The sequence below is a fragment of the Juglans regia genome, chromosome 12, assembly GCF_001411555.2.
Source record: "Juglans regia cultivar Chandler chromosome 12, Walnut 2.0, whole genome shotgun sequence".
Lineage (NCBI taxonomy): Eukaryota > Viridiplantae > Streptophyta > Magnoliopsida > Fagales > Juglandaceae > Juglans > Juglans regia.
In genome coordinates, this window is record NC_049912.1 from 2,623,275 (window position 1) to 2,642,597 (window position 19,323).

The 19,323-nt window shown below is 38.6% G+C and overlaps 2 protein-coding genes and 1 non-coding gene across 5 annotated transcripts; 2 read left to right on the plus strand and 1 right to left on the minus strand.

Moving 5' to 3' along the window:
* Nucleotides 1-497: 497 nt before the first annotated feature.
* LOC108997570 (pyridine nucleotide-disulfide oxidoreductase domain-containing protein 2-like) lies at nt 498-14,888 on the minus strand. Of its 2 annotated transcripts, none has more exons than XM_018973907.2 (16): nt 14,587-14,888; nt 14,265-14,426; nt 13,477-13,656; nt 13,245-13,302; nt 12,496-12,546; nt 11,494-11,576; nt 11,184-11,271; nt 10,510-10,551; nt 10,348-10,422; nt 4,634-4,702; nt 4,089-4,204; nt 2,711-2,823; nt 1,926-2,005; nt 1,572-1,692; nt 1,273-1,339; nt 498-1,170 (listed from the first exon to the last, which is right to left on the minus strand). In XM_018973907.2, the coding sequence occupies exons 1-16, from the start codon at nt 14,841-14,843 to the stop codon at nt 1,035-1,037; spliced, it is 1,698 nt and encodes a 565-aa protein (XP_018829452.1). In that variant the 5' UTR covers nt 14,844-14,888; the 3' UTR covers nt 498-1,034. The 2 variants fall into 2 exon arrangements, with proteins under 2 accessions (XP_018829452.1, XP_018829454.1); XM_018973909.2 differs by having other exon boundaries at nt 1,050-1,165.
* Nucleotides 14,889-14,968: 80 nt separating this feature from the next.
* Nucleotides 14,969-15,040, plus strand: TRNAQ-CUG. Its single transcript has one exon. It is a non-coding gene; the product is annotated as a tRNA-Gln (tRNA).
* A 1,762-nt stretch (nt 15,041-16,802) lies between these two features.
* Nucleotides 16,803-18,489, plus strand: LOC118343940 (60S ribosomal protein L6, mitochondrial-like). Of its 2 annotated transcripts, none has more exons than XM_035683260.1 (2): nt 16,803-16,978; nt 17,883-18,489. In XM_035683260.1, the coding sequence occupies exon 2, from the start codon at nt 17,918-17,920 to the stop codon at nt 18,224-18,226; it is 309 nt and encodes a 102-aa protein (XP_035539153.1). In that variant the 5' UTR covers nt 16,803-16,978; nt 17,883-17,917; the 3' UTR covers nt 18,227-18,489. The 2 variants fall into 2 exon arrangements, with proteins under 2 accessions (XP_035539153.1, XP_035539152.1); XM_035683259.1 differs by having other exon boundaries at nt 16,804-16,978; nt 17,880-18,489.
* The last annotated feature ends 834 nt before the right edge of the window (nt 18,490-19,323 follow it).

Below are 19,323 nucleotides of genomic sequence, written 5' to 3' on the forward strand. Positions count from 1 at the left end.
TTGATCTAAAAGCCCTAAAATTGTTGAATACTAATTTGGTTAAATTTTTAACCCTCATGATCATAACATTCCACCAGAATCCAATGTCCACAGCGGCCCACTCTATCGACATTGACCTGATGGTAGCCATTTTTCCTTTTAGCGGCCTCACTCACCTATCAGTATTCAATGACTTAACACTACGTTCATACATAGTACAAAGCATTTTAATCCACCATATATGTCGCCTCCTCCGTGACTTGAATCCGTGACGTAGTCCCTGCTCTGATATCAATTGTTAAAAACTCAACCATAGATCCAAAAGCTATAAGACTGTTGGATACTAATTTCGTTAAGAGAAAATCTATTTACAGTCCTCAAGTAAGGACTGCATGTGTAAACCCATTGATATATTTCATTAAATAGAAATTATTGTAATTTGAAAAGGATATTATTGTAATTTTAAAGAACTTTTAAAGATAAAATTATCCAAGCTGTACATAGCATTATTCTTTGGTTAAACCTTTAACCCTCGTGATTATAACAGTTCAACACGCACCCGAAGGTACAAACACGCCCGCGCGCATGATCGCAATTTCGGGTGATTGGCTGTTGCACGGCTGCATCTGTCATAAATCGATTGTGAGCATGCGTGTGTTGAAGAGACAAAGGTTTGGTTGCACGTCTATACAGACATCGATTAATGGAAGCCGCATTTACACATAATGCAGGTTAGAAATTGCCTCCAGTTCTATCGCCCTGGTAGCCAAATCTGTTTCTGTTTGGTGGAATCAAATCTAAACTAGCAAACTAGTCTTACTTTTACTTGCATCCAAACATTGGCTAAATCTTAAATACGCGATCCCAACGCTAGAATGAAACATAGTATCCCAAATATGGAATCGAATCTAAAAACTACAGCCTAAAACTCAGATCCCGAGCACTTTGACCATTAAGCTCCGAGGGGAGATCCAAGATAACTGAAGGTTCTGTTACAAATAACAGAAGCAATCCAACTGGAGAGAGATGCATCAATCGTAAATGTATAGCGACTTCTAACGAGAATGCTTCTTAACATCATGAAGAACCACATATGCGGCATTACGGCCGGCTGCACCCATCACCCCTCCTCCAGGATGTGATCCACTTCCACACATATACAGCCCTCTAATTGGCGTCCTATGATCTGACCTGTGTCCAAAAAATAACAGATATTGCATTCATACAGACTAGCTTGCATTAAAATATCCTTCATCATCCCCTATAGTAACTTCCAAAGGCTGTTAGGATTACCATTGTTTCACGGGTCGCATCAAGAAAAGTGAATCCAAAACCATAGCACCATGAAATATATTCCCACCTGTTAACATTTATTTTCATTTAGTAATAAAATTGGAAATGCAAAAATGTTCAATATGTCTCACACGTCCTCATAGTCTAGCAAGGAAACATAAAAGCATGCTTTATCCATTCAACCATTACTTTTTCCACAGGCAAAACAAAGATGCAAGTTTCACAAAAAAAAAAATACAATTCATAACATCGATACTCAGTTGTAAAGAACATAGAGGTACATATCTGGAATAATTTACCTGTCAGACCGAATTCCCTTTCAAGATCTGGTGGTGTTAGCATGTCATAACCAATGACTGATGAGCTGAAGCCAGGGGCATATTCATCAATCAAATTGAAGCATCTTTGTGCATATAGTTCCTACGTACAGAGAATCAAATCAATGAATTGAGCAGGTCTGCTTTTTGTTATGAGTTAAAAATGGTTTATACATTGCATTTAGAAAAGGAAAATAAATAAACCAGTATAACTGTTAGTAATTTGAAGTGCACAAGAAACATCTGGTCACCTAAAGTACATGCAAATGGAAATTAGAGTGCCAATGCCAATGCCTTTGCACAAACACACTCTCAGAAGGTAGAATAGCAACTTACTCTATATGTAGGATCTTCCCAGCTACCATCCGTAGGTTTATATGGTGTGTATTGTGTAAATAAGCTGACCACATGCTTACCTACAAAAAGATACAGAGTTGACATTTTACAAGTAAAGCTCCATAACTTAATCCAGGATAACAACAAAGCTTATATAAAAATGAAGAATTAACAGAGACCATGCGCCAAACTGCAATGGCTAAAGCATAAGATCAGCAAAAACCATTATCGTCCATTTTAGGTATTGTCGTTATTACATCCAACTCAACTGCATGCACTCAATTCTCACCATAAAAAAGTGAAAGGTCTCCTAGAATTTATTAAGGATTTTTTTAAGTAGAATTTATTACGAAAAATGTATTGAAGCGGTAGAAAATTTAATCAGCATCACTAAAAAATGAAGAATACATGGATCCATTGACAAGAACAACTGGTCCTCTAATCATTCTTCAGTCAATTTGTATAAAATTTGTTTCAGGAGAGTAGTTGCATGTTTCTGAATGTTCTGTCTATGCTTGTTACCAAAACCTGGATGGTACGGAGATCAAACCAACATCATTGAATTAAATAATACAATTTCTTTCTAAGGAGTTTTTTGTGGTTTTCCCTATACCTCAATAATAAATGGAAAGGATAACCAGGAATAGATCACCCTCTATCAAGCTTTGTTTTTTCTTTTAGTGCTCTTCTAGGTGCATACAGTTAGTGATCAAAACACAACTAAAAAAATGACTCAAATTGCTATGACTGAATGCATAGCAAAAGGATGATAAACTTGGTCGTACCAGGTGGAGATATAGTCTTGTCCAATGAAGAAGGAATTGTCATCTCCATAACAGGCCTCCGTGATGGTAAGCCATTCCAAGCATCTTGACAAGCCAAACCAATCTCCTCCATACTAGCAAATATAGACCCAAAAGGACAGGAAAAAGTACGAAGATAATATACATCACTCTCTACCGGGAAAATATTTTGTGGATGTTTGGATGTAAGATTTTCTTGACAATTTTTGTGAAAATAGTGGGCCATACTAAAAATACCTTTGAATTGAGAATTTTTTTAGAGATGATTTTTATCAGGGATTTAGAAAGTGGTGAGGCCCACTGAAAATATGTATGGCAAGAATATTTTTGTGAGAGTTCTTGTTGAGTTTTGTGAAAGTTGTTTGATTTCGTTTGTTACGAAAATTGTAGTGTGTTTTGATAATTGAGATTGTTTTTATGCAAAGCCATTTGGATTGAAAATGAGAAAATTTTGAGAAACTTTTAGATCCCCAACATCCCCTTAACTTTTAAATTTCCACCATTAATTGACAACATAAATAGCGAATTGGTACTAATTACATAAGCAGGCCAGATGGTTGAATTAGGGGTGCTACCCGTACCATACGGTGCGGGGTAGCCCCCTCCCCACCCCCCGCCCCACGCCCACTTCAATAATGGACTACAGTCAACTAGATCCAAAAATTATTATTGGATCTAAAAGTGATCAAAAACACATTTTTGGACCTAAATTGTAAATTTAAATTTGTAATTATGGCTATAATTTAAAAACTATGTAGTTTTTAAATTTGCTAGTGCATATTTAGGCAATACAAGAGTCCCACATTGCTCAAGTGTGAGACTTGTATTGTGAAGGCAATCTATAAAAGGGTTATCCTACTACACTACAACTTACACAAAGTATTAAGTAAAAGTTCTACTTAATACATATAACTATATTTATATATAGTAAAAATAAAAAATATTATAAATATGTAATTATGTATAGTATAAATATATATTTATATTAAAAAAAATTGGGTGCGGGGCGGGGGACAGGGCGGGGCCACGCTGGGGCCATACCGCCCCCCACCCCCCGCATGGGCAGGGTGGGGTTGCCCTCCCCACAATGCTGGGGTGGGGCAGCGGGGTGCGGGGCCCCGCTGCCCACCCCTAGGTTGAATATCATCAACACCACGTTAGCAGAAGCTTTACTAGGACATCAATCTAATGAGACTTACACTATCAACATCAAGAGCAATGCTTTTGGAGTCAGAAATAGACCACTTTTGAGTTCGCAATCAAAGTTACAACATAATTGTCCTGTTTTTTCGGTTTTCCAGTGATGAGTCACATACGCACACACACAAAATAAATCGCAATGTTGTACATGCTAGAATACCTTTCCGAACCAATGTGAATGGTGGCTGTATGGTGAGGGCCCACCTCTGGATGATTCAAGTTGCAAGACTGGAACTGCGGCAATTTATCAACAGCTACATTAATCTTTGTCGTTCCCTGTAGCAGTCAGTGACACAAGATGTCGTAACCTCCATAACTGGAAATCATTTGAAACATAGACAAAAGAAAATTGTCTCATAACAAAACAAAAAATGGTCACATCACCTTGAAGAACTAACAGTTAATGGAAATTACACCCAACTCTTGATGGAAACTCATCAGGAAGTACAAGTTTTTTATCCTTTATAGTTACACTATTGTTCTTCATCTACCCTTTTTACTATTCTTTAGGCCACAAATTTGTGGCAAAGAAAAGACCATTTTTTCCACTTTGATTTCTTCTTTATCTAGAAGTAATCCAGAAACTGTGGTGCTCTAAGGATCTCACGGCGCCTAAGAAAACACATAACCAACAGCTCAAATATAGTTATCCAAAAAATACGAGAAAATATATGTTCAATAATTTCCCGTGTGAAGGAATCTTACAGAACTATAATCGGAGTACTTGATAGCACGAACAAAGTCGTCTGGAAGAAAAATTTGAGGCACCAACTCCTGTATCATGAAGGCATAACCTTTAACCAAATTAAAACAAACAAACATTAATTATAGAAAATTTGCGAAGCTGACTTGAATCTTTTTTTTTATAAGTAAACGGTAGTATAAATAAGAATAGGCAAAACCTAGGTATACAAGGTGGTATACAAGAGATAGGACCTATCTAGTTGCTAAAAAAGGAAAGAAGAAAATCAATTACATTTAGGCCATTAAAATCTACAGCACTAGCCCACAGAAGTAAGGTGCGGAAAAATAAAATTCTAAGATCCTATATTGTCTGCTCCTTATCATCAAATGTCCGCTCATTACACTCCTGCCATATGCACCACATAATACAAATAGGAACCATCTTCCACACAGCTTTGATTTGTGGAGCACCACCTGGCATTACCCAGCAAGCCAATAACTCTACCACTATAGCAGGCATGACCCAATTCAACCCTATTTGAATGAACACATCGCTCCACAGTGCTCTAACTGTCTCACAATGTAGTAAAAGATAATCCACTGTCTTGCCAGCTTTCTTGCACATACAACACCATTCTAGAATAATAACCCGACACTTCCGCAGATTATCAGTGGTCAGAATCTTACCCAGAGCCATTGTCCAAGTGAAAAATAGTGCTTTTGGAGGTGTCTTCACAATCCTCTCCAAGGAAAATGCGTGTTTGGAAGCTTAGTAAGGGACTTATAGAAGGAGCGAACCGAAAAAACACCCTTACCTGCCGGATTCCACCACAGTTTATCTTCTCTCAAACTAGACATCCTCGTAGAGTACACTTGACTGAAAAACGCCTCAACACTGTTAAGTTCCCAGTCTTGAACTGCTCTACTAAAGGTGACATTCCAATGGAGTTGATCCCCTGAACGAACCATGAGATCTGCCACTGAAGCCTCTTGATCAAATGGCACACTAAAAATGGAAGGGAATGCGTCCACTAGAGCCTCCTCCCCACACCAAATGTCTCTCTAAAATTTTATACGAGTGCCCTCCCCCACACCCCCCAACCACGTCATATGTGCTTCCAAATCCCCACCCATTCCCCTCTCTAGTACCCCCCCCCCCAAAAAATCTTACCATGTTTGCAATCAACCACTAATTTCCATAGAGCTTCTGGTTCTACATTTTATCTCCAACGCCATTTCCCAAGCAATGCCCGATTAAAAGTTCTCAAATTCTTTATCCCCAATCCACCTAAAGGTATTGGTCTGCATACCCTATCCCAACTGACTAGATGAAACTTGAATTCATCTCCCATCCCGATGAAGTTTTTCGATTCGCGCCGCCACTCTAGCTGGAATTGGAAATAAAGATTGAAAGTAAGTTGGTAAGTTAGAGAGAGTACTCTTGATAAGAGTCACCCGGCCTCCTTTAGACAAATACAGTCTCTTCCACCCAGCCAATCTTCGTTCTATTTTCTCAATAATTGTATTCCAAATAGACAAAGCCCATTAAGCAGCCCCCAATGGTAACCCGAAATATGTCATAGGAAGAGAAGCGACCTTACACCCAAGAGTGTTAGCCAACTGTCGAGAAATGCTGACGTTCCCAACAAGCACTAACTCTGATTTATCGAAGTTAACTCTCAAACCTGACGCTGCTTCGAAACAAAAAAGAAGCGCCTTCAGTGCCCTAAGTTGATCTTGCTCTGCATCACAGAAAATTAAAGTGTCATCTGCGAATAATAAGTGAGAGACTGAGATAAGGCCCCTCTATGGATCACTCATTGAAAATCCAGCCATAAAACCATGACTAACCACAGCTGATAACATCCTACTCAAAGCCTCCATGACGATAACGAAAAGCAGAGGGGAAAAGGGATCACCCTGTCTTAAGCCTCGAGAGCTATTGAAAAAACCCTCTGGGTTACCCCATTGATCAAGACTGAAAATCTTGCCGTTGAAATGCACCATCTGCTCCACATACACCACCTCTCTCCAAAGCCACATCTTTTTAGTAAGTACAAGAGGAATTCTCAGTTTACATGATTATATGTTTTTTCCATATCTAGTTTACAAATAATACCTGGAGTGCCAGACTTTAATCTACTATCCAGATATTCATTTGCAATTAAGACCGAGTCCAGAATCTTACGACCCCTTACAAAAGCATTTTGTGGCTTTGAGATTACTCTATCAATTGCCACCGCTAACCTGTTAGCTAGCACCTTTGAAATGATTTTGTATATCCCATTAATGAGACTAATGGGCCTAAAGTCCTTCAACTCCATAGCTCCAGATTTCTTCGGAATCAAAGCAATAAAAGTAGCATTCAGACTTTTCTTGAATTTCCCAGCCGAGAAAAGCTCCTGAAACACAATCATAATGTCATCTTTCACGACCTCCCAACATGTTTGAAAAAACCCCATCGTAAAGCCATCGGGACCTGGTGTTTTATCCTTTACCATCTTTCGAACCACATCCAATACCTCCTCCTCCTCAAAAGATATTTCCAACCAGGATATTGTCTGTGGTTCTATGGACTCAAAGCCAAGTCCATCTAGTTTGGGCCTCCAGCCCCATTCACCACATGTTCCCGGATCACAGGGGCCTCTGTGCAATCACTACCGTTGATTTCAGCATCTCAATAGAGTTAGTTCTCCGATGAGAGTTAGTTCAACCAAAGAGCTCTTGACTTCTGTCGCCAAGAGATCTCTTCTAAAGTTAAAACCCTTTCCAACTCTGATGCCAACGCTGTCTTACGTGAAGCTTCCTCTGGGGTAAGAGCCCTATCCTCAATAATCCTTTCAAAATTTTGTAACTCCTCCATTAGAGTTTTCTTTTGCTCCCCTATATTTCCAAACGATTGGAAATTCCAAAGTTTTAAATCTTCCTTTAACGCTTTCAGTTTGCCTGCAAGAATATAAGAATGGGTACCATAAAGCTGATAAGAAGATCACCAATGCCTTACCATCTCCACAAAGCCATCGTTTTTAAGCCACATGTTTTCGAACTTCAAAAAACAACGACCTCCTTGAATACCACCTCCATCTAATAATATAGGAAAATGATCCGAGCATAGGCGCGGCAGTCGCTTCTGACATACCTCCGGATAATGGCTTTCCCAGTTCAGCGATATTAAGAATCTATCCAGCCAGGACCAAGTTTTGACTGTTAGACCATGTGAAGAGACTATCAACTAGAGGGAGTTCAACCAGATTCAGGTCAAAAATGCACTCTGAAAATTCAGCCATGGCTGGATGTAATCAGCTGCTTCCAGATCTTTCACTATGGAACCTTACTACATTAAAATCTCCTCCTATGCAACAAGGAAGTTCCCACCCACTATAGATAACAGCCATTTCATCCCACAAACGACTTCTAATATTGTCAGCGTTCGGTCCATAAACACCTGCAAAAGCCCACAAGAAATTATCCTCTACCATCTTAAAAGAGCAAGCCACTATAAATTCCCCTACAAACTCCTCCATCTTCTCCACAACCATTTTATCCCACATCACCAAAATACCGCCCGATGCCCTCAGAAGCAAGATAGATCCAATCTGCATACGGGCAACCCCACACATTTCTCACGAGTTTTCTGTTTACCAATTTCAATTTGGTTTCTTGTAAACATACGATATCCGCCTTCCAATCCCAAAGTAGATTTTTTTTGCGTAGCCATTTATTAGCATCGTTCAACCCGCGAACGTTCCAAGACACAATTTTTGGCTTCATAAAGACACAGTCGACCCCTTCCCTTTGGACCTAACACGGCTTGAGCTACCCTCATTCAACGACCAATTAAGCCTATTAAGCTCCCTTTTCTTCTTAGAATCAGCTTTCTTAGACTGAGTATGACTCGCCTCAATGGACGTGAGGAGGGCCATAAACTGTTCTTCATATCCCACACATTTCATACCCACAACCTGTTGGATGTCCTTTACTGTTTGGAATACCCACTCAAAGAACTCAAAATCATTCGATAACGAACAGTACAATGGAAAGGCTCCCTTACTACTACGTCTCCCTCCCCCCCAAACAGATTGTTTCCTTTCCATTCTACTATAGTGCCCACTTTGTCCACTGCAAGAGAATCCGAGAAGTCCACATTAACCTCCAAGAGTCCTTGCGATAACCCCCCAGCTTTATCTTCCAAGAAAACCCCCCTCCTTATTTCCCCTTCTTCCGATAATACCTCCAGATGGTCATCATAGGTAGAACAAAGACCCATCTAAAGAAATGAGGGTTCTAAGGTATGGATCGGCGATTTCTGGGAGTCAACTTCTTGAAAGCTACAGAACGTAGACGGAATCTGCGATTTCTCCTCCTCACGCGACGGTAGAATTTGATCTACCACCCTCGCCGGCGTAACCTGAGTCGAGGCCGAGTCGGCGACCACCGTCGGACAAGTCTATGGAGGTCCCACGACCACAGGAGGAAGAGTTCTCTCGATTTGGCTTCGAACCAGATCCTCACGCTCTGGAAAAGGACCCGTCGGTGTAGATGCCGTCGCCAATGGAGCAACAGCCTACGGCGAGACCACCTGAGCCTCCTCGACAATGTTGATTTGGGCCCACGGACCAATGGGTCAGCAACAGCCTTTGGAATCCCGACGAAGTTTGCTGGGTCGAGAATGACCTTGGGCTGAGGTCCATCTACTGGGCCCAAAGCCTATCCCTTTCCTAAGCCCCCATGAGGTTCCATATCCTGCCCCAAAACGCTGCGCTTCAGCCAACCAACTATATCATTTAGTTCTCCCAAGCGTGTTTCTATAACAGCTAAGGCCTCTACCAAAGTTTCTTATTCGGACCAACACCATCCTTGCCATTAGCGTCGCTGCACTGACCCCTCTCCAAAGATGGAACACCACCAAACTTGGGCAATCCTGACATCTCTGACCCCTTCACAACCCAAGGCCCCTCATGTTGACCTACTAGCACCTCCCTGAATGACAACGGAAGAACTCCATAGAAAGGTTTCACAGGTGCCGTCAAAACAGCAACATCTCCTTTAACAGCGTCCTGCAACACCACCATTAGGTTCCTCCAGCCCATACCACCTCTGCCTTCAGGGATAAAGATGAAACTCCTTCTCCCACCACCTCCATGCTCTGCCAAAAATCATGTAAGTCCCTCGAGCATTGGAACAGCTTTGAGCAATATAGCCTTTGTCCCAATCCCTATGAACAAAGTAGAAGCCCCTATTTGTAGCCTTCAAACCACCCTCCAGAGCTCTACAAAACCACCTAGCAGTCCCCACTCCCACTCTCATATTTTTCACCCCTTTCCACCCTTTCTCACTCAAAAATACATAAAGCCCATCCCTACTCACCTCAAAAAGCTTACCTCAATCACAACACGTTTCATGGATGGCATTATTCAGTGTAACAGTACACTATCAAACACCCACAGCCACCAACGTCAATGAAAAGAAAAACTGCAATATTCCTACGCCATTACAGAAAGCTAACGACGAAGAAACACCAGCTGCGTGAATATTTCGCACGTGTACGGAGAGAAAAGTGTACGCATATGAAAGTGCATGGGCCTAAAAGATGTCGCAAAAAAATCAAAAAGTGCATGAATCTATTATCTATCACCTTCAATGGATAATTTGTTTACATTGTTCCTTAATAGTACGTGATTGTCAATGCTACTCCCAATAAGGAAATGCAAAAACAGCAATTTTAAGCTTCTTACCATGAAAGTCTTGTAAGGTGTCGCATTTGACAAAACAATTGAAGAATGCAATCGTTCCCCATCAACCATCAATACCTAGATTGTCAACGCGATGTAGATCTCAGAACATTTTATGAATGCTTTGAGATTATTCAGTTGAGGCAATACAGGAACCAAACTAACCCCAATTACTCTGCCAGACTCTTCAATGACCAATTTTGAAACCTGAACAGAAAATGAACTTTCAAGGTTGAGAGACAACAAACCTGTAACAGAGGGAAGTGAATTGTTGCATAGAGTGATGAAAACTAAACCATCTTATTGAAGAGGAATTCTATGAATCAACCACTATTCACTTTCACACCCCACACCTATAGGTTTTTTTTTTCATAGGGTGTAGGGGTGTTTTTCATAGAGTGTGGGGGTATTTTTCATTGGGTGTGGGGTGTGGGGTAGTGAATAGTGGTTGATGAGAAGAATTTTTCCTTATTGAATATGAGCTAACTATGAAAAAGGCTAAACTAGTTTTTTTCTTTTCAACTAGTAATTTACACATGCACCAAGAGGATAATAAACCAATAACCTCACCTTCCACTCAATTATTATGGAGGAAGAATAATGCCAATTCAGTTAAAGCTAATTGGCTTAAAGAAGCATGTTTCATTTAAAATAAGAAGTGACATTATTTTTCCATATAAATCAAAATAAACATTTCTGAGTATAAACTCCCCTAAATGATACTCAGAAATGTTAAGGAAGAAAGAAAAATAAACACATTGAGGAAGAAACCCTTGAATAAAGGGTCATGCATCATAATACTGTTTATAAACATCTTCTAAAAATAATAATAAGCATACCTCTGCATTTGTAAAAATATGAACACCAGCTTCTTTAGCAGCATTACTAATAGCCAGAGATACAGTACCCATCCCACCTTCAACATGCCTATCGCATTAAATCAACAATAAGGATGATAAAAGCATGGGTGAGGAAAATAGCTCGAATATCAACACAGACAAAGGTATCACATATGAGATATGTAGAACCAGATACCACACAGAAATATACATATATCTGGGCTGAGCTTGCTATTCTACAATGTATAATCACAAAATTGATCGTCCAATAAAAAAACCTTAAAAAATTAGATATATATGAGATACTTACGACCAAATATTATGTTCACCATCAGTTTCACCCATCACATGATGTAGCAGGACATATCCACTCCCAGGTGTATGGATACTTGCCTATGAAACAAAACTGAGAATGCAACTTTACTAACACTGAAAAAATGGAAGACCCCCTTTTTCTTTAATTAAATAAAAAAGATGGGAACACTGCTCATGTTATTGTGATTCAAACAAATATAAACTGCACAAAACAATGGAAATGAAAATATGAATCATTTTGACGCATAAATACACCTACTGACAAGAGTGTGGATGATAATAAGTCAATGTCAATGGTATGAGTTAAGAAATTCATGCAATTAGTTAAAGTAGATGTAATTAAAATTTTTTTTTTTTTTTATAAGTAAAATTTTCTTTATGGGAAGCAAATAGATAATACTTAAACAAAGCGCCCAAGTCAATTTTAGGTGTTAGATGCTTGTACTTAACAGTTTACAAAATTCCTTTTGATAAGTTATGAACAGCTCGCTCCTGTAAAAACTCCTTTTCATAAAAAATGAAATCTCCCATTTAAAAACAAAAAAGGAATTGAAAAAAAAAAAGTGAAAAGTACCCTGTGGTGGATTTTGTTTTCTAGCATGTAGCAAATTTTGCAACTTCAAAATGCAGTGTTTAGTGCAACCAGATGCTATATGGAAACAGCAATGTCAAACACAAATGCAAAAGAAGAATGCTTTGCTCAAAACAAGAGTTGCAGCCTGAAAGCTAATAGCAAGTCCTCGACGTATTAATAAAACATTATCACTAATATACATCATGATAAATAAAATTGAAGAGCATTAAAGGACAAAACGTAACATTTATTCTAGGTACTATAGTCATGAATGACGTAAATGAAGGAAAAGACAAGCCGAAGAAAATCATGGCCTTTTGTTGTGACCTTTAAGTGAAATATCAATTTGTATTCCCTCATGGTCAAACGCAAATGACAATTAAACAGCTACACAATGCATCCAGCATAGAAGTCTTGTCTTACCATACTTCCAATCATAGCATCAGCTGCAAGTGTTGCCTTCACTACATCCGACTGCACCCAAATTAATAGCATATATCATTAGAAAAGAAGGTCAACGTCTTTTCTTAAGTGAGTAATAATAAGGCTTGCATAAAATTATTAAAAATCTTGTGGAATCATACAAAACAATAAATTGGCAGCTCTAATAACCTTTAGATGATAATCTTCACTTTCACAGAAATTTAACTCTCATTCCTCCAACTGAAGCTTCAACTATCCACTGATTTAGTACATACTTTTTTTATACCTAGCACCTAAGTCCTCTACAAAAATAGTTATCTTTTTTCTAAACATAATCTCAGATACAGGTGCAGATTATATTGATGTGAATTACCTGCTGTGTAAGAGCTCATTGGACATATTATTAAGTAGTTATGTTTTGGTTTATCCACATTTACAGCAACTATGTGACAATATCTAAAAAAGTGGAAAGTGGCTTTGAGTGATCATTGCTCTCACCATCAAATTATGGCCAGGAAATTCCCTCAGGACTCAAAACTAAACATAAATTCCTCAAAATTTCATTTTACATGATCATCATGGAGCAAAGTTGAAGGCCTACAAGGTCGCACAGCTGAAAATGTCATCTTTATTAATATTTGCCAGTACCTTGGAATCATCAAAGTTGATTAATTAAAACACCAAGGCATCATCCTCTCGGATATACTAAACAAATGACAAATGACACTTCAAAGTGATCAAGTGACAACCTCAAACCACTTATTCAGAACCTTTGATGTTGGGGAGAGCAAAAGGTCCAAAAAATCCCTGTCAAAATCATAGAAATTCCTTAAATACCATACAAAATTCAAAATTCAAGCCATACTAGTCAAAGATGACCTATAATCATTACATCAAGTTGGTTTGGCGCATGGGAATCCCACAAACAGAAACGATTAAAAATATTCCAACATGCGGTTCATTTGGAAAGGTAGCACTTACACCATATCTTTTTGCCCCAAGGAGAGAACATGCTTCAGGCAACGAGTCCAGAAAACTGATTTGTGCAACTTATCCCTCAGCCAATCATTTAAAGATGAATCCCATTGGAGAGTTTCAGGGGTTTGTGAATCCAAAAGAAAATCCATGAATTTACTGAACTTTTGTAGTTGAGTTTCATATCTAGAAATCAGTAAAAAGAGATAAACGATTTCATGACAGAAACCAAATTAACAGTATTGTGCACTGCTAGGCACATGAGCTGGTATGAAGAAATTAGGCCCCAAGCATATTACATCTATTCAAGAGAAGTTAAGACAAACTCAGTTGTCATATTATTGAATTTGACAAAGTAAATATATTGTAGTCCATTAGATGAAAGTTCCATTTGTATTCTGTAGAGCATCTTTAAAGAATTAAGGATCCAAAATGAATATGATGACGGCCACAACATTTCCAATGGCCCCAATTCATGATGCTCCATTTACTCATTAGATTCTGTACAAAATGCATATAGAGCCATTCACACTCCAAGGGATGGGAGAGCCAGAGAAGCCACTCAATTGCACCACTACCAACCTAGTGACTATCAACTCGCAACTTTCGGAGCATACTTGATATATCCAGTTGTTACATATATTATAGCGGATTGAGCGATATTCTGCTATACATTCTACGAACTGATGACAGCTGACAGCAGCTAAAATGAGACATGCTCTGGATCCATCTACGGAAGTTGGAACATACAGACATAGTTCAAAAAGTTCTCTATCTAGACAACGTAATATCACCTTGGATAAGCATCAGCATCTCGTTTCGAGAACTTTGACATCTCCAAATAATTTTGTTCGTCATCCGGCCCCAAAAGAAGATAACGCCCATCAAGACAAGGCGTAAACGATTGAGATATCGGCTTCAACAACTTCAGCCCATGTCTCACCAACTCTAATTCCCTTCGGTTCCAATAAGCCATAATAACAAAAGCAGGCACAATTTAGAGACAGCAACAAGTAACCGCGAAATCGCATATAAACGTCGAGTTACTGATTTCAAGTACGAAACAAATCATTGAATCAAGCACGCTGTAATTTCTAGGCTTAATGGGGAACCCACTTGATAATGGAGGGACGGAGGAGGCTGAGGAGGTAGCTGCAGCGAGAGAACTTGAATCCCGGGATGAGTTCCTCGGTCACGGCTGCGCCACCAATAACGTGGCGGCGCTCGAGCACAGCCACAGAGAGGCCTCCACGAGCGAGGTAAGTGGCTGCTATCAAACCGTTGTGGCCGGCGCCGATGACCAGCGCGTCCCATTTCTTCTCCTTGAGAAGGCGCGTTGCAGTCGCATTGCTGTTGACGCCTCTTGACCACATGTCGCTGTCTCGGTTCGGACTTTGGGACCGTTGGCCGATCGTATATTTTGGAAGGAAACGGAAAGAAACCTACAAACTTTGTCAGATGATCAAATAATAATGATGTGACCAAATTGCACGTCGTTGGTCCCATGGTCTAGTGGTCAGGACATTGGACTCTGAATCCAGTAACCCGAGTTCAAATCTCGGTGGGACCTTTTTGGCTTTGACTCTTTTCTATTCAGTAGTCATATATGCAATTTTATTTGCTTGTTACTTTTCTTTTTTTATTTTTTATTAACAAGATAAACAATATATTAAAAAAAAAAAGAAGTTCCGATAGTGGGAAGGGCTAAGGAGAACCATAACAAATACTATGGATTTGAATAGTGAAATGAGATGAGATGAGATGATTTTAAATTAGTAAAATAAAATATTGTTATAATATTATTTTTTAATATTATTATTGTTTTGAGATTTGAAAAAATTGAATTGTTTATTATATTTTGTGTGAAAATTTAAAAAAGTTGTAATGATAAGATAAGATGAGACCATCTATGAATCCAAACAGGGCCTTAGCCTCTAAGCACCTCTTTGAAAACATAAGTGTTTTTAGATTTTTTTTTTTCAAATTATTTCACTACTATTTATAAATAAATCATTACTATAATACTATTCACAAACTATTTATTACTATTTATAAACTATTTTATTATTATTTATAAATTATTTTATTATTATTCACAACTATTAAATTCGTGTTTTGTACTCCTTTGGGCCAAGTTCCATCAACTTTGGTTTTCGGCCTTTGACTTGCACACTTAGAGAAAACACAAAGAATGAGGGGCTTTAGTGGAGGCCGGGGAGTCCAAAGTTATAATATTGCCTTATGAGTTTGTGCATAAACTTAGAAGAATTAGAGAGAGTTTTTCGTATCTTGGGATTGGCTTTTATACTAAGTTTTGGAGGATATATTTCGTATCTGACTCCATGAGGTCCATGTTCTTTCAATCGTTCACTTTAGTTAGCATCCTTTGATGCGGCGTAACTTCTAAGGTGGCGTCATCAATGCGACGTGCTATCTGGGGAGTAGTGTAATTAATGCGACATAGCTTCCTAACTTGTTTTATCCTATCTACCCAAGTTGCTATGAGTAGGGTAACCTCGGGGAGATATGAAGGTGGCGAGTCCCATCAGTCTTTACCACCCGTTTATCCTCGCATGGATTGCTTCACGGAAGGGTTTTACTCATGGGCCGAGTACCTCGCATTGGCCCATAGCCTCCCTTTAGAGGAAGATCGTTGGGCTTGGCTGGACTTGGTCGGAGTCCGTGATGGCCCATTGACTTCCCAATAGTCCAAAAATTCACTTACAAGAAATAATTTGAAATATTCTTGAGAGGTGTTGAAGGTGACCAAGCATCGTTCAAAAGGTGACTCCGGTCGGATGGGAAGGTGGAATGAAAGGGAAAGTTGAAAATGTCCTACGGTAGCACGTGGTTATGACGTTGGTGCTCAAATGATAGAAATAATTTATCACATTAAAAAAGAAACCACTTATTACCAAAATGAAGGTTCGAGATAGGCAAAAAACATTGCTCCCTAAAATTGGTTTCATGCCTTATTTCATGCTTCCCATATTTAATTATTCCACAACTCATTTTTATTTCAATGTTCATTCTTTTTATCCACTTTATTAACTTAAGTGAAGTCATTTAATAAGTCACGTGATATCATATTATGGCGTCACGTTAATCAAGAAAACAAAATGAGTAATATAATTTAGGGAGTATAGTAATATTTCTTATACAAAAAATATAAAACATGTCAATTTTATCATTTTTTTTTTTTATTTAAGTGGATTGGGCCCTTGGGCTTCAGTAAATTTCTTGGGGTCAGCCCATGCCGAGCAGGAAGCTAGGATTAGACATGGGCTTGGTAGAAACACGACATCGTTTTATCGCGAAGAAGAGAAGAAAAAACCTTCCACCCCCTAGGGCCGCTGTCTGTCGTTCTCTTTTACTCGATTCCTTCGCACACTCACGCACCAGCCGTCACCTCCGGTCATCGGAACTAACTATCCTCCGGCGAAAAAATCCTGAAGAGTTCACTGGAGCTAGAAGCTAGCGTCTGTAGGTTCGCTACCTCAAAATTAAGGTAATCTCTGAAACTTCTCAATCGAAATGCTTGATTCATGTTTATACGTATGGGCGGTAAGGATTCATGCAAGTGAATGGAGGTTGAGAATGTGATTTGAAAGGGCCAGAATTGGGGGTTTTTGGGGAGATGAAAAGTAAAAAAATTTGGTTTAAGGTGTGATTGTTGGGAGTTTATAACTTTATTGTGCTCAACCATTGGGAGTATGGGAAGTGGTTTACGCCTTTATTTTTGTGGGGAGGGGGTGCGGATGAGGCCGAAACCCCATAGAGAAATGTCTGCAAGGCTTTTTATGAATGTGTTGGAGGAAGTATTTGAAGATTTATTTCTTGGGATTTTGGAGATGAACTGTTAACTTTGTTGCCATGGGTTATTGTAGCATGAATAAATGTTGGAGTTTTGAGTCTCGATTTGGGAACTAGGGTTGACCATGAAGAGCACAAACAGTGTGGTTTGAGTTGAATACCTTCACGTTGCTTCCAAAACCCAATATACTTTTCCCTTTCAACTTATGAAATTAAAAAAATAACCTCGGATGAGATGAGATGTGATTAAAAAGTTGAATAAAATATTTTTAAAATATATTTTTTTAATTTTATTTTGTTTAAGATTTGAAAAAGTTGAATTGTTTATTTTATTTTGTGTGTCAATTTGAAAAAATTGTAATGATTAGATGAGATGATAGGAATTGTGAAAACAAACGAGGTTTTTTTTTTAAGATTAAACTTCCTGATCTTATCAGTGAGATGATCTATATATGCACTTGCTATTATATTTATACTCTCTTTTGGCTCCAAAGAAAGGTATATGTTTTCCCTTAGGCTTGAAGAAAATTTGCGGTTCCTTTTGTTTATGTTTTCATGCTAAAATTTTGTTCACTGCTGCTACATGTTTATCTCAGAAGAATTCAGGGGATCATTTATTGTTGGTTTATTCGCAATGGAAGCCAAATTTTTTCGATTTCTTAAGATTGTGGGTGTTGGGTACAAAGCCAGAGCTGAAGCTGAAGGACGCCTCTTGTTTCTCAAATTGGGATACAGTCATGAGGTTGAATTGACTGTTCCTCCGGCTGTCCGTGTTTTCTGCTTCAAGAACAATGTAATATGTTGCACTGGATTGGACAAGCAAAGAGTGCACCAGTTTGCTGCTACCGTTCGTAGCTGTAAGCCGCCTGAAGTGTACAAGGGCAAGGGCATTATGTACGTTGACGAAGTTATCAAGAAGAAGCAAGGAAAGAAATCAAAATGAGTGCAAAGAGGGTAAGTATTGCTGGAGAATGTTTTAGATCAGTTTGTGGATGGACAGTGCCTCATTTTTCCAAGATGAGTTTGGCCTCTCCGTTGAAATCAGAGAATCCTTGCAGCATGGAACAGCCTTTTTCTAAATTAGTTGTCAGGTCTGTGTAATATATTTGATCAGGTATTCTCTGAATCAATATGGAATTTTCTCTCTAATAAGATACTAAAACCTCTCCCTGTTATTTCATGAGAAAGTGTGTTTTTAAAAAATAAGTATTTAATCCAATATTGTCATCTAGGAGGAGAGCTTGGAACATCATCTTTTTGGTTGCTCAATGTAGAAATTAGGAACATGTTGAGGAGCTCATCAAAGCCAAGGGAAGCTTAATCATGGATAGAAAACTGTCCCATTGCCATGCCATGCCATACCATATCCTCTCGAGGCTAGAGGAATTATGTTTGTTTACTTGTATCACCAGACGGCAGTAATCAGTGAGATTCACTTATTCACTCTTCCTACTTCAATCTATAAGCCAAGTCCTTAAATGTGTTTATTTGCTCTGGTTTAGTGCCTAAAGCGTTGGAAAAAGGCAAGCTTGCTTTATGACACCTTGCTTTTTTCTTTTTTCTTTTTCTTTTTTTTCAATCCCAGCAAGAAAATTCCGATTGAGAATTTCCAAGATACCTTTTAAAGTCGCTATGCACTTAACACCAACCCATAGTTTGCCGTTTGTAAAATAACAATGTCTACTCAGGAAGAATGGCTACTGCCAAATCTACTTCGGGACAGTGCCCTAACTCAATATTAACAATCGAATTGGTGTAAAAATCTATTTATCATTTATTTTCTCACTACTATCATCTCGTCATTTCATGATGTGGTATTAGATAATAGATTTACAAGTAAAATATAATAAATAGTCATCAATCATCTAATATCACATTATAAAATGATGAGAAGATAATAAAAATTAAGATGACGAGTAAAATAACAACTTTCATAGTTTTATAATATAGTTTGAGAGAATAAAAATTCGCTTTCTAATGTTTTAATCACATTCACTGTCCAGGACTCCAGGCAATCAAGCGGCCGACTTTATACTCTAT

Bases quoted from the DNA above. Each gene is read 5' to 3' on its own strand.
- LOC108997570 (XM_018973907.2), bottom strand. From the start codon at position 14,843: ATGTGGTCAAGAGGCGTCAACAGCAATGCGACTGCAACGCGCCTTCTC. The intron at 2,006-2,710 runs GTACGACCAAGT...ATCTTTTTGTAG, and splicing joins CAAGACTATATCTCCACCTG to GTAAGCATGTGGTCAGCTTA. The intron at 1,340-1,571 runs GTAAATTATTCC...AAATGTTAACAG, and splicing joins AAGGGAATTCGGTCTGACAG to GTGGGAATATATTTCATGGT.
- LOC118343940 (XM_035683260.1), top strand. From the start codon at position 17,918: ATGGAAGCCAAATTTTTTCGATTTCTTAAGATTGTGGGTGTTGGGTAC.